Below are 15,714 nucleotides of genomic sequence, written 5' to 3' on the forward strand. Positions count from 1 at the left end.
TCTAAATAGACTACTACAGACCTATAGAGTAAATCACTGAAAATGTAATTTACAAAATTTTGGAAAACTGCTGGTGCGTTGCTAAGCCCGAAGGTCATGACTAAATACTCGAAGTGCCCATCACGAGTGTTGAACGCCGTTTTCCATTCGTCACCTGCTCTGATCCGGATCAGGTTGTATGCTCCCCTGAGGTCCAACTTGGTGAAGACAGAGGCACCCTCAACCCAGTCAAATAGCTCTGAGATCAAGGGCAACGGGTAACGATTTTTTATTATTATGTCGTTCAGACCCCGGGAGTCGATGCAGGAACGAAGACCAACATCCTTTTTTTGGACGAAAAAGAACCCCGCACCGGCTGGAGAGGTGGAAGGCCGAATAAATCCTCTAGCTAGATTTTCCTTGATGTATTGCGACATGGAGTCTGTCTCAGGGGCCGAGAGAAGATAGATTCGCCCTCTAGGAGGAATCTTTCCCAGAATCAGGTCAATAGGGCAGTCCCAGGGTCTGTGGGGTGGTAAGACTTCTGCTGCCTGGTTGCTGAAGACATCAGAAAAGGAGGAATACTGAGACGGAATTTGCGGTAGGATCTCCAGTTGGCTTTTATTCACATGTTTAATACAGGTAAGACAAGTTTGAGCACACGACTCTCTCCAGGCCAAAATTTGCATATTCACCCAATCGATTCTTGGGTTGTGCTTCTGGAGCCAAGGAAGTCCCAAAACAATTTCATGAGTAGCTATTGGAATGACTAAGAAATTAAGTAACTCCTTATGGAGAGCTCCTATACATAGCTGAAGGGGAAGAGTCTGGTGGGTAACTACTCCACTGGAGATTCGACTTCCATCTACAGCGGAAAGGGCAATTGGTCGGGAAAGCTCAACTGTAGGAATCCGTAGTCGCTGTACCACATCTTCCGTGATAAAGTTTTTAGCTGCTCACGAATCTAGGAGAGAGAAAAAACCTTTAGAACCCTGTGGCAGGCCCAAAGAAACCTCTAGGACAGGCTCAGAACGAGATGGAGACGATGTCACCACTCCTAACCTAATGTCTCCTCTTCTGGTTAGGAACGCTAGTTTTCCGGACGCTTGGTGCAAGAGGCTACCAAATGTCCTGAACCACCGCAGTATAGGCACAAGTTCTCCCTGCGCCTTCTCTGACGCTCCTCTGGCGAGAGACGAGCCCTATTGATCTGCATAGGCTCATCCTGGGACGCTTCAGCTGACACACTCGAGGAAGAAGGCGGAGGAGGATGGAACCTTGCGCGCTCCCCACAATTCTTCTCTAACTGGCACTCTCTAAAACGAAGGTCAATCTTGGTACAAAGGGAAGTCAAGTCGTCTAATTTGGGCGGAAGGTCCCGGGTAGCCAACTCGTCCTTGATTTTGTCAGACAGACCATTCCAGAAGGCCGATACTAGTGCCTCCTCATTCCACCGTAATTCTGAAGCATAGGTCTGGAATTGTACTACATACTGTCCCACAGACCGGTTTCCCTGCCGGAGGCGCATTATCTCGATTGATGCCGACGTGGTTCTTCCGGGCTCATCGAAAATTTTTCGGAAGGTAGCGATGAATTCATCATATTTGTCAAGTAGAGAATCAACTCTCTCCCACAGGGGTGACACCCAATCCAGGGCTGGACCGGCCAGGAGGGAGACGATATATGCTACCTTTGCCTTCTGTGAGGGGAAGTTAAAGGGCTGTAAAGAGAAATGAATCCCACACTGGTTTAAGAACCCGCGGCACATCTTCGGGTTCCCGTCGAATTTGGTGGGCGTCAGTAGTCGCAGGGATGAAGGGGAAGTTACCATAGGAACTGGGGCGGTCGGCACTTGCTGAGTCTCCGGGCGTCGACCAGTGGCGACATGAGCAATGTCGGCTTGCATGGAATACTGGCGGGTAGCCATCCCTTGCATAAATTGAGCTAATTGGCGCTGGGATTCCTCTAGACTCTCCAGACGAGCTGCTATGCCCTGCAGAAGATCCGTACCGGAACCATGAGCACCCTCCGGATCCATGTGGCCAGTGCAAACTGTCACGGGGACTGGGTTTTGTGAATCCGGAATTGTGGCTTGCGGTTTGGTATCGGTGACTTTAGGCAGGATTAGCCGAGCAGGCTGAATGAAAGTCTTTTCATAGATCTTTTAAGGAGGTTCCACGGGTTCCCTAGCTGTTTACTTGTTAGAGCGGTTGCGTCGGCAGGACCTGTACGTCTGTGGACGAACGTCTGGCGGAAACCCGGATAGGAAGACTGTAGACTGGGGTAACTGAGACTCGCTGAGAGGGATGGTGACTCGGAGAGGTCAGCATGCGAGGAGAAATAACCGGGTGTAGATCCAGCAATCCAGGTGAGAACTCAGGAAACAGGATGCTTTAGAAGCACTGCTGTGGAGCACAGGGAACTAGCACACACAAGGCTGTGTGAGAGACGTTGCACTGGCAATTTGCTTACCCAGAAATCCCTAGATTTATACCTGCAGACTGTTTCCCATTGGTTTTGCAAACCTTGCAGGTGACTGAGTGTTTTAGATTAGCTGACCCTTCCAAGGCGGCGACGCCCATCCCGGACCTCTGCAGTTGGAAGCTGCACAAATGTTTGCTGCTGCCTCTGAGACCTCTCCTCCGAGTCATGCCTGCAAGTCGTGCCCCTCGCCAGCAGCCCGCACCCCCACCGGAGGGACCGCGCCAGAGCGTCTGGACAGGTAAGTACCGCTGGTCCCGGAACCCGATCCGCCGGACCGTGACAAGAGCACTGCGAAGTGTGCCCAATGCCGGAGCATCTCCGCCGCAAGTACCCGGGAACAGCCAGCGGGAGTATGCGACGCCGCTGGGGAGGTGATGGAGCCGCAGCACAGAATGTCACCCTGACATGTAAGTGCTGCGGCCAGTGAAGTCTTCTAAAAGCTTTTTCAGGGCTGCCCAGTGCAGCCCCCCTGTTAAGTGACCTGCTCTGCAGGCATCAACTTGAAAACTGAGCTCACAGTGCCTGGAGGCGGGCTTATAGAGGAGGCCCCAATGCATCCTAGGACAGTCTAAAGCTTTAGCCTGTTGGTGCCTGGATCAAGATCCATTTCTACACCCACGATGTTTCCCTGTGGAAACCAATGTAACCCGCTGCAGAAATTAAAATAAAATTCAAAATTAAAAATAAGAATTTACTCACCGGTAATTCTATTTCTCGTAGTCCGTAGTGGATGCTGGGGACTCCGTAAGGACCATGGGGAATAGCGGGCTTCGCAGGAGACTGGGCACTCTAAAGAAAGATTTAATACTATCTGGTGTGCACTGGCTCCTCCCTCTATGCCCCTCCTCCAGACCTCAGTTAAGGAAACTGTGCCCGGAAGAGCTGATAGTACAAGGAAAGGATTTTGGAATCCAGGGTAAGACTCATACCAGCCACACCAATCACACCGTATAACTTGTGATAAACTTACCCAGTTAACAGTATAAACAAACAACAGACATCAACCATGGATGCCAACTTAACATAACCCTTTATCAAGCAATAACTATATACACGTATTGCAGAAAGTCCGCACTGGGGACGGGCGCCCAGCATCCACTACGGACTACGAGAAATAGAATTACCGGTGAGTAAATTCTTATTTTCTCTAACGTCCTAGTGGATGCCTGGGACTCCGTAAGGACCATGGGGATTATACCAAAGCTCCCAAACGGGCGGGAGAGTGCGGATGACTCTGCAGCACCGAATGGGCAAACACCAGGTCCTCCTCAGCCAGGGTATCAAACTTGTAGAACTTTGCAAATGTGTTTGAACCCGACCAAGTAGCAGCTCGGCAAAGCTGTAATGCCGAGACCCCTCGGGCAGCCGCCCAAGAAGAGCCCACCTTCCTTGTGGAATGGGCCTTTACTGATTTTGGATGCGGCAATCCAGCCGCAGAATGAGCCTGCTGAATCGTGTTACAGATCCAGCGAGCAATGGTTTGCTTTGAAGTAGGAGCACCCAGCTTGTTGGTGCATACAGAATAAACAGCGAGTCAGTCTTCCTGACTCCAGCCGTCCTAGCAACATAGATCTTCAAAGCCCTGACTACATTAAGCAACTTGGAATCCTCCAAGTCACGAGTAGCCGCAGGCACCACAATAGGTTGGTTCAGATGAAAAGCTGACACCACCTTTGGCAGAAACTGCGGACGAGTTCACAATTCTGCCCTGTCCATATGGAAAACCAGATAGGGGCTTTTACATGACAAAGCCACCAATTCTGACACACGCCTAGCTGAGGCTAGGGCCAACAGCATGACCACTTTCCACGTGAGATACTTTAGTTCCACCGTCTTAAGTGGCTCAAACCAGTGGGATTTCAGGAAACTCAACACCACGTTAAGATCCCAAGGTGCCACTGGTGGCACAAAAGGAGGCTGAATATGCAGCACTCCCTTAACAAACGTCTGAACCTCAGGCAGGGAAGCCAGTTCTTTTTGAAAGAAAATGGATAGGGCCGAAATCTGGACCTTTATGGATCCTAATTTCAGGCCCAAAGTCACCCCCGACTGTAGGAAGTGCAGGAATCGACCCAGTTGGAATTCCTCTGTAGGGGCCTTCCTGGCCTCACACCAAGCAACATATTTTCGCCATACACGGTGATAATGTTTTGCTGTCACGTCCTTCCTAGCCTTTATCAGCGTAGAAATAACTGCTTCCGGAATGCCCTTTTCTGCTAGGATCCGGTGTTCAACCGCCATGCCGTCAAACGCAGCCGCGGTAAGTCTTGGAACAGACAGGGCCCTTGTTGTAACAGGTCCTGTCTGAGAGGCAGAGGCCACGGGTCCTCTGTGATCATTTCTTGCAATTCCGGGTACCAAGTTCTTCTTGGCCAATCCGGAACAATGAGTATTGTTCTCACTCCTCTTCTTCTTACAATTCTCAGCACCTTTGGTATGAGAGGAAGAGGAGGAAACACATAGACCGACTGGAACACCCACGGTGTTACTAGTGCGTCCACAGCTATCGCCTGAGGCGCAATATCTTTAAAGCTTTTTGTTGAGACGGGACGCCATCATGTCCACCTGTGGCAGTTCCTATCGATTTGCAATCTGCGTGAAGACTTCCTGATGAAGTTCCCACTCTCCCGGGTGGAGGTCGTGTCTGCCGAGGAAGTCTGCTTCCCAGTTGTCCACTCCCGGAATGAACACTGCTGACAGTGCTAGTACGTGATTCTCCGCCCACCGAAGAATCCTGGTGGCTTCTGCCATTGCCACCCTGCTTCTTGTGCCGCCCTGGCGGTTCACATGGGCCACTGCCGTGATGTTGTCTGACTGAATCAGCACTGGTTGGTTTCGAAGCAGAGGTTCCGCTTGACTCAGGGCGTTGTATATGGCCCTTAGCTCCAGGATATTGATGTGCAGACAAGTCTCTTGACTTGACCACAACCCTTGGAAGTTTCTTCCTTGAGTGACTACCCCCCACCCTCGGAGGCTTGCATCCGTGGTCACCAGGACCCAGTCCTGTATGCCGAATCTGCGGCCCTCGAGGAGGTGAGCACCTTGTAGCCACCACAGAAGAGACACCCTGGCCCTTGGGGACAGGGTGATCATCCGATGCATCTGAACATGCGATCCCGACCACTTGTCCAGCAGGTCCCACTGAAAGATCCTCGCATGGAACCTGCCGAAGGGAATGGCTTCGTAAGACGCCACCATCTTTCCCAGGACTCATGTGCAGTGATGCACTGACACCTGTTTTGGCTTTAGGAGGTCTCTGACCAGAGTCACGAGCTCCTGAACCTTCTCCTCCGGGAGAAACACCTTCTTCTGGTCTGTGTCCAGAATCATGCCCAGGAAGGGCAGACGCGTCGCAGGAATCAGCTGCGACTTTGGAATGTTCAGAATCCAGCCGTGCTGACGCAACACTTCCTGAGAGTGTGCTACACTGATCAGCAACTGCTCCCTGGACCTCGCCTTTATGAGGAGATCGTCCAAGTATGGGATAATTGTAACCCCTTGCTTCCGAATGAGCACCATCATCTCCGCCATCACTTTGGTAAACACTCTCGGTGCCGTGGACAGGCCGAACGGCAACGTCTGGAATTGGTAATGACAGTCTCGTACCACAAACCTGAGGTACTCCTGATGAGGCGGATAAATGGGGACATGCAAGTAAGCATCCTTGATGTCCAGCGACACCATAAAATCCCCTTCCTCCAGGCTTGCAATGACCGCTCTGAGCGATTCCATTTTGAACTTGAATTTCTTCAGATAAAAGTTCAGGGATTTTAAATTTAAAATGGGTCTGACCGAACCGTCCGGTTTCGGTACCACAAACATAGTGGAATAGTAGCCCCTTCCCCGTTGAAGGGGGGGGACCTCTACCACCACTTTCTGGAGAAAAAGTTTGTGAATTGCCTCCACCACTATCTCCCTTTCCATGGGGGAAGCTGGTAAGGCCGATTTCAGGAAACGGTGAGGGGGCATCACCTCGAATTCCAGCTTGTATCCCTGAGATACAATTTGTATAGCCCAAGGATCCACCTGTGAGCGAACCCACTGGTGGCTGAAATGTCGGAGACGCGCGCCCACCGCTCCTGGCTCCGCCTGTGGAGCCCCAGCGTCATGCGGTGGACTTAGTGGAAGCGGGGGAAGACTTTTGTTCCTGGGAACTAGCTGCGTGGTGCAGCTTTTTTCCTCTACCCCTGCCTCTGGCAAGAAAGGACGCGCCTCTGACCTTCTTGCTCCTCTGGGAACGAAAGGACTGCATTTGGTAATACGGTGCTTTCTTAGGTTGTGGAGGGACATAAGGCAAGAAATTTGACTTCCCAGCCGTAGCTGTGGAAACGAGGTCCGAGAGACCATCCCCAAACAATTCCTCACCCTTATAAGGTAAAACCTCCATGTGTTTTTTAGAGTCGGTATCCCCTGTCCATTGCCGGACCCTTCTGGCAGAAATGGACATAGCGTTAACTCTAGAGCCCAGCAGGCAAATGTCCCTCTGGGCATCCCGCATATATAGGACCGCGTCCTTGATATGTGCCAGGGTCAGTAGAACAGTGTCCCTGTCCAGGGTATCTAACTCCTCAGACAGAGAATCCGTCCACGCAGCTACTGCACTACACATCCAGGCCGAAGCAATTGCTGGCCTCAGCAGTGTGCCAGAATGTGTATAAACTGACTTCAGGATAGCTTCCTGCTTTCTATCAGCAGGATCCTTTAGGGCGGCCGTATCCGGAGACGGCAGGGCCACCTTTTTAGACAAGCGTGTCAATGCCTTGTCTACCCTAGGGGAGGATTCCCAGCGTAACCTGTCCGTTGGCGGGAAAGGATACGCCATGAGTAATCTCTTGGAAACTATCACCTTCCTGTCAGGGGAATCCCACGCTTTTTCACATAATTCATTTAATTCATGGGAAGGGGGAATAGTCACTTCATGCTTTTTTTCCCCATACATATAAATCCTCTTGTCAGGGACAGGATTTTCCTCAGAAATGTGTAATACATCCTTCATAGCTACAATCATGTAGCGGATGGCTTTAGTCATTTTAGGCTGCAACTTTGCCTCATCGTCATCGACACTGGAGTCAGACTCCGTGTCGACATCTGTGTCAACTATCTGGGATAGTGTGCGCTTTTGGGACCCTGAGGGCCTCTGCGCTGCAGGAGCAGGCATGGGTTGAGACCCTGCCTGTCCCCCGGTTACAGTTTTATCCAACCTGTTATGCAAGGAGTTTACATTATCATTTAACACCCTCCACATATCCATCCAATCCGGTGTCGGCACCGTCGGTGGCGACACCACACTCAGCTCCACTTGTTCTGCCTCCACGTATCCTTCCTCATCAAACATGTCGACACAGGCGTACCGACACACAGCACACACACAGGGAATGCTCTGACTGAGGACAGGACCCCACAAAAGGCTTTTGGGGAGACAGAGAGAGAGTATGCCAGCACACACCCCAGCGCTATATAACCCAGGGATTACACAGTACCTTAGTGTTTACCCTGTAGCTGCTGTTAATATATGTATATATACTGCGCCTAAATTTATGTGCCCCCCCTCTCTTTTTTACCCTCTAATGCACCTGATACTGCAGGGGAGAGCCTGGGGAGCGTCCTTCCAGCGGAGCTGTGAAGAGAAAATGGCGCTGGTGTGCTGAGGAAGAAGGCCCCGCCCCCTCAGCGGCGGGCTGCTGTCCCGCTTAAATGTATAAAAAATGGCGGGGCTCTGGCATATATACAGTCCCAGACTGTATATATGTCTCTTTTTGCCAAAAAAGGTATTTAATTGCTTCCCAGGGCGCCCCCCCCCCCCACCTGCGCCCTGCACCCTACAGTGACCGGAGTGTGCGGTGTGCTGTGGGAGCAATGGCGCACAGCTGCAGTGCTGTGCGCTACCTTAAGTGAAGACAGGAGTCTTCAGCCGCCGATTTCGATGTCTTCATGCTTCTGCTGCTTCTGTTCTTCTGGCTCTGCGAGGGGGACGGCGGCGCGGCTCCGGGAACGGACGATCAAGGTTAGGTACCTGTGTTCGATCCCTCTGGAGCTAATGGTGTCCAGTAGCCTAAGAAGCGCTACCTAGCCGCCGTGAGTAGGTTTGCTTCTCTCCCCTCAGTCCCTCGTAGCAGAGAGTCTGTTGCCAGCAGAAGCTCTCTGAAAACAAAAAACCTAACAAAATACTTTCTTATCTAGCAAGCTCAGGAGAGCCCACTAGGAGCACCCAGCTCGGCCGGGCACAGATTCTAACTGAGGTCTGGAGGAGGGGCATAGAGGGAGGAGCCAGTGCACACCAGATAGTATTACCGTATTTTTCGGACCATAAGACGCACTTTTTCTCCCCAAAAATGTGGGGGAAAAAGTATGTGCATCTTATGGAGCGAATGAGAGCCAGCACAGATGGAGGTTGCAGGTAGCGGGTAGCGCCGGCGGGTAGCGCCGGGTCCTGTATGCTGCTGCTGCTGCAACGTCATCAGCAGAGCGCCCGCATCTCAGAGCCCAGCAGCAGAGCGGGCATCATGTGACTCCCCCCGCTCCCATCCACCTCCTCCCTCCTCAGGAGTGCACAGCGGGCAGCGTTAGCTGACAGCCTAGATGCGGGGAACCACTGGTACTGTCTATGTATGCATGTGTGTGTCTGTCTATGTGTATGCTGGCTCTGATGTGTGTGTGTGTGTGTGTGTGTGTGTGTGTGTGTGTGTGTGTGTGTGTGTGTGTGTGTGTGTATGTGTATGCTGGCTCTAACAGAAGGCTGCACTCTGACAGAAGGCTGCACTGTACAGAATACTTGTAGGAGTCTTGAGAAATCACACAGAACTGGAAATATCTCTTAGAGGTCGGTGAAAACTAGGGAGGCAGGGCTATTCTGTTATAGTTTATATATTTAGTTCAGAATATTTTTTTTCCAGTTTTCCTACTCTAAAAACTAGGTGCGTCTTATGGTCAGGTGCGTCTTATGGACCGAAAAATACGGTAAATCTTTCTTTAGAGTGCCCAGTCTCCTGCGGAGCCCGCTATTCCCCATGGTCCTTACGGAGTCCCCAGCATCCACTAGGACGTTAGAGAAATACATTTATTAATACCTTCGATACAAAATAAAGCAATGACATTTAACTTGTTCCATCTTACTCCTCTTCAATCTATACTTACTTCTGCAGCTAGACCTATCTTCCTCTCACTGCTCCACATCTGCCTCCCCCTCTGCCAAACCTTACACTGGCTCTCCTACCCCTACAGAATACTCTTCAAATACCTCACCTTCATATACAAGGCCCTATCAAGCTCCACTGCTCCCTACATGTCCAGTATCATCTCCTTACATACTCCCTAACTCCATCTTTGGTTGGCCAATGAACGTCACCTTTCCTCCACCCACACTTCCCTCTTGGCCTCAAATCCCCCTACATTGGCTCACCCCATGTGACTACCGTTTGTCTGCCCCCTTCCCTTATCTACTGCGCAAAACTCCAAGAAAATGGTTGCAGCACCATTTTTTAGGTGATTTGTGCAGCGCTGCCGATACGGAGACGTAGGTGTTGAAGAAATGGTTGCAGGGTATGTGGTGTAAGCCCCCCTGGATCAGAGGTCTGTATGCACCACACACCTTGCACCCATTATAGAAATGTAATTGCTGCTTAGACCAATGAGATGTTTATACAGTCCCTGGGCCTGATTCGGAGGTGTACGTAAACCTGATGGGACAGTTGTGCATGGGTTAATTCCCCCCAAACTGCAGCCTGATTGACAGAGGGCGGTAGGAAGGCGGAGCGGGACAGCATCCCCAAAAATGGGAGAGGTGTTTGCCTGATTCTCAGTCGCAGCAAAAGAGCAGGCAGCAGAGTCTATTGGCGACTTTATGCAAATGGCCTACAAACGCCTTCCCTTGTGTACATCCATGCGGCCGAATATGCATGGACTGAGCCACCCACTATTAGCACCCGTGCATGCTGTGATACCGATTGGTGTGTCCATATACTTCGCCACTGGTCGCACCATTGAAACTTGCACCAGCCTTATGGGAGGTGCAGTTTCCCCGTGTAAGCACAGCTTCCTATGCCTGCAGCTGTGCGTCTGTGTATGCAGCAATGACAAGCCTGTGACACATAACACGCCCACTGAGCGCCCATGTTTGCATGCACTACGGGCCACCTCCCAGTCACCACCCAGGAACGCCCATTACTTCTTAGCCACATTTCTGATACCATCTGAATAGATGGCAGTAGCAGCACCTCTGTGCAGACGCTGTGTAACGCATGTGCCACAGGATTTCCACATATTTAAAATTATGCGCATTTATGTGAATATCGGCATTGCGTGAGGCTCTGAATCAGGCACCACGGGGCGTATTGCAGAGAATGAGAAAGCCTGATTTTTACTACTTAGTAATTTGGGACCCATTTATCATTACTCGCATATTCAATGGAATCTGGATACAATATTAGTACCCTGGACTGCTTGCAATATATGATTACTTCAGGTCAATGGTTTAACATGCACCCGCAAGGACACGGGGAGCCCGCCCCTGCAATACGCTATAGCCCGCCCCTGCAATGTGCTGTAGCCCGCCCCTGCAATGTGCTGTAGCCCTCCCCTGCGATTAGCTGTAGCCCGCCCCCACACATGCACAGCAACCATTTCCACAGTAGGGTTACCCTCCGGAATTATGGCCGAATTCACTAAGGATCGCTATTTAGGCTAAGATAGCATTTTTCACAGATCTGCTATTGCTAAAATTTGCATTGTAACCCCTTCAATGGCGAGATTCCAATTTAAAAACACACCTGGGGGGGGGAGGGGTTAAATTGGCATGGGAGCGGGGGGGTATGTGCAGGGGGCGAGTGACGGGACAGGGCTAGGTTATCGCCTGGCCTAGCGCTGGTTCCCGGCTGCCTTGCGGCGCCCAGGAATCAGCATAAGCAATTTTACAGCTAAGCCCGCTCCCCGGCCAATAGGAGCCCAGGGAGCGTGCTAAAATCCATATTTGAGTATGCCGATTCCTGAGTGCTGTGCACGCTGCACGGCTGTCCCCAGGGAATCAGAAGGTAGTATGCACGGAAATCTTCTGGGGTAGCCAGCGCTGGCTAGCCCGGAAGATTTCCGTGTATACCACTGAAGCGGTTAAGAGCTGCCCAGAAAGGATAATAGATGCCTACCGATGCATTTGCAAATCTGCATATGCATTAGCAGAATCGCAATGCATACGCAAAAAATTAGCACCATCGACAGTTGCAGCCGACCCCAGCAAACTCAAATCAACGAGAATGCAGTTTCACCGGGCACCATTGTTTTTGAACATTGCGTTCGCAGATGACGTTAGATACACGGCCTAAAAACGGCCATGACATACCTGCGTTTTCCCAGCCACTCCCCACAAACGCCACGTTACCACCCACAAACGGTCACTTTCTGCCACTCAGAATGCATTCTCTTTATGATTAGGCTGCATACGCAGTGTGATTGCCCTTAGCGTTCCCAGCTCATGCGCAGTATGCCAATAATCGCTCACTGTGTGCAACCTCACATTTGCAAATGGTAGTGAATCAGGTCCTGAATCTGCTATGTATAGCTTAAAGGCTACAACGGGTTTCGCCCCCCCCCCCCCCCACACTCCTAAAATCAACATTCAAAAATGCGTCCCCCCACCATATTAAGTCCCATGCAGTAATGCCCCTTGCACCATATTATGCCACATACCTCAATGCAGTGATACATTATGCCCTACAGTAAAGCTTCTAATTACTTTTAAATTACCTGCTGGTTGCCAAGGGTTTCATGCACTGGGTGTCATGCTCATTGCCAGGGGTTTCATGCTCTTGGATCCATGCTCGTTGCCAGGGGTTTCATGCTGTGAGACGGTGTCATGCTTGTTGCCAGGAGTGTGTAATGCTAATGGATGGGTGTTATGCTCGTTGCCAGTAGTGTGTAATGCTCGTTGACAGGGGTAGTGCTCACTGCCAGGGGTGTGTAATGCTAGTTGCCAGGCGTAATGCTGGTTGCTAGGGGTGTGTAATGCTTAGAGCAGCCATCAGGGGGGGGGGGGGGGGGCTGCGGGGACTGGAATCCCGGACCCATATTGAGAGGGGGGTCCACCCCTGGCTCCTACTGCTAATACCTGAGCATCAGCTCTGTGAATCGTTCCTGTAGGTGCGCAAAGCTCCACATATATGTAATGTCATGATGTGTGACATCACATAGGGGTGGTGCGGTGTGGCAGAGTATTTTTTTAATGTGGGGGGGCCCAGTGTATTTTGTCAGTCCCAGGCCCCACAATTTCTTATGGCAGCCCCAGTAATGCTAGTTGCCAGGGGTAATGCTCATTGCCAGGGGTGTGTCATGCTCAATGCCAGGGGTAATGCTCATTGCCAAGGGGGTGTAATGCTCATTGCCAGGGGTGTGTAATGCTGGTTGCCAGGGGTAATGCTAATTGCTCATTGTCAGGGCTCAGGGGTAATGATAGTTGTCAGGGTGTGTAATGCCAGGGGTTCCAGGGGTGTGTAATGCCAAGCCAGGGGTGTGTAATGCTTGTGGTCAGGGCTCAGGGGTAATGCTAGTTGCCAGGGGTGTGTAATGTTTGTTGTCAGGGGTAATGCTAGTTGCCAGGGGTGTGTAATGCCAGGAGTGTGTAATGCCAGGCCTGGGGTGTGTAATGCTTGTTGTCAGGGCTCAGGTGTGTGTACAGGCTTACAGCCCCCCTCTCCCCCGCCTCCCTGTCATAGTTCTCCACTCGGGGGGCGGAGTTTAGCGAAATGACGCTTTGCGTCGCGACATCCTGATGCATATGCGCCATTCTTCTAAACTCTGCCCCCTGAGCAGAGTACTAATAACAGGGAGGAGGGGGAGCAGTGAGGGACATTGAAAAGTGCTGCGGCGGGCTGTGAACCCCTGAAAATGGGTATTTTTAGGGACTAAGCCGCAATGATAAATGGGCCCTTTATCTGTTCTGGTACTGAATGTGACTTCTTTTGATGCTATCATTAAATTTAGTTACAGCAAAACAATGTTTTGTTAACCCTGTCCCCTCCTGTTACTTTGCTGCCAGACTGCTAATAAAGTAGGGGAGTAGGCAGACTTAGCAGCCATTCAATAGCAAGGTGTTCCCATCACTGTAACTTTGGAGGGATGAATAAATTGTCACTGCTCCTTTGTACCAGTAATATTAGTATGACAATGCATTGTCATTTCAGTTTCATCTTCCATGAGGTCTGACTACAAGCATACCGGAGTTGCTTTATACTTGAATAAAAACATATAAAGTACAGGCAATGCTGTACAAGTGAATACAATGTTACATTATATGACAAGCATCATCCCCTAATTCTGAACCAGATAAAGGGGCCATCACCCCCCAAATATTTGTGCAAAACTAGGCTTTTCTGCAACAAAATGTTGAATGTTTCCACTATGCAAGTTCTGATGTTTGATGAGCTTTGTGTTGTCAGCTATGTCTTCTGATACAATATGGGAATCCTGCCTTTACTGAATGTGTCATTGCTCATGTTTGACTGAACTATTATTCCAGAGTCCATCTACATCTAGCTAATAGTGAATTCTGAGATAGTACTGTCTACTGTAAATATTAATAATAAGGATTTTTTACAGGAAGGCCCTTACATTGCTCTGACAACAATCTCAGAAACGGTTTCCCATAAAGGTCCCTTATAGTATAGTGTCAATGCAATGTGAGGTGTTGTGTACCACACACTTCTATATCACTTTTTCATATCCGCACAATAAATCTTTGCAGGCTGACTGGATGCTATAAAGTCTAGGGAGGGATTCACTGGCAGCGCTGCAGCTGCATACAGTAGGCAGAGTCCCCTCTTGGTGCAGTAGGCAACACCCAAATGCAGCTCCTCGCACTTATGTGGAGTACAAAGAATGCAGCAGCAGCAGCAGGATGTCACTTTGTTAAATGTAACTGTGATCCTTTATCTTTTAGTGTGTATCTAGCTCATGTGGCAGATCAAGGACTGTTAAAGGGTTTAAAGTGGTTTCATGTGTCACAATACAAAGCAAATCAGTGTAACTCAGACATACACAAACAAAAGGAAGCCAGACACAAGGAGAGAATGCCAGTGACTGATGTGTCTTACCCAACCTCCCAAAAGGCAGCCTGTTCCTTTCCCCCAGCATGAGGTTGAACCGGGGATTGTCCCTCTTCAGCTTCTTCCATTGTCCCGTGGCCAGGAGGATTTTAGAGACTTCAGCATAGACTGTGCTGTTCTCATCCCTCACCACGAAGGAGTACATCATCCTCTGGCTGCTGGCTGATAACCCTAGATGCTATTGCCGTGCAGCATCCCAGGCTGGCAGTGTACTCCCCAGCAGCAGCAGCATGCTAGAGATCAGGGAACAGATCCATCTGTCTGTGTGATGTCACCCAGTCCCAGGCCGCCCGGCTGCTGCTGCTGCTGCTGCTGCTGCCTAATGGGGATCTTCCTACCCTGTATACTGAGCTCACATAGGAGGAAGGAAAGCAGCTGCAGCCTCTCAGCTTCTTCTATATCAGGAAGGCAGGGCAGGGGGATTTCTCTCTCTGGTTACGTTGTAACCCCTCCTAGGCACTGTAGGCTGGGCCACAGGGTCAGGGAGCAGTGGGAGGGAAGTATCCTGCCAGCATGGGACTGTCCCTGTCATTCACAGATCACACACACTAATTGCCAGAAGTCTCATTACAGTGAGAGGGCCATAGCTTGTCAGCTTAAATGGCGTCATACTATGAATCTGCATGTCATTTTGTATACTGGCTGCAATCCACTTCATAGGTGCAGGAGTCCTGACTCACAGGATATAAACATACAGTATTTTCATATATATATAGATAGATAGATAGATAGATAGATAGATAGATAGATAGATAGATAGATAGATAGATATATAGATATATATAGATATATATATATAGATAGATATAGATATATATCTATATATATAGCTATATACAGTACATCTGGAAAATATTCACAGCCCTTCACCTTTTCCACATTTTGTTATGTTACAGTTACAGCCTTCCAAAATGGAATAAATTAATTTATTCCCTCAAAATTCTACACACAATACCCCATAATGACAACATTCACCTGAGCTCAATTTTGAGCTTCATGGCAAAGGCTGTCTTAGGCTAGCGATCACCTCTGCCTGATTGACAGGCAGAGGTGGGCGCTGGGCGGGCCGGCGGCGTTTGGCCCGCAGTTTAGGGGGTGCAGTCCGGGCAACGCAGACATGCCCGGACCGTTGGGGGGGGAGGGGGGGGCGGGCCGTGGCGGC

General features: G+C 50.2%; 1 protein-coding gene across 1 annotated transcript in view; it reads right to left on the minus strand.

The window, feature by feature from the left end:
- The window catches only part of TTL (tubulin tyrosine ligase), a 63,625-nt gene extending 48,670 nt beyond the window's left edge, over window positions 1–14,955 (minus strand). Inside the window, exon 1 of the mRNA XM_063918105.1 lies at window positions 14,541–14,955. Within this exon, the coding sequence (XP_063774175.1) occupies window positions 14,541–14,700 (160 nt within the window). The 5' untranslated portion in view covers window positions 14,701–14,955. The remainder of the gene's footprint in view (window positions 1–14,540) is intronic.
- Between the last annotated feature and the right edge of the window lie 759 nt (window positions 14,956–15,714).

The sequence above is a fragment of the Pseudophryne corroboree genome, chromosome 4 (assembly GCF_028390025.1).
Source record: "Pseudophryne corroboree isolate aPseCor3 chromosome 4, aPseCor3.hap2, whole genome shotgun sequence".
In the NCBI taxonomy this organism is placed as follows: Eukaryota; Metazoa; Chordata; class Amphibia; order Anura; family Myobatrachidae; genus Pseudophryne; species Pseudophryne corroboree.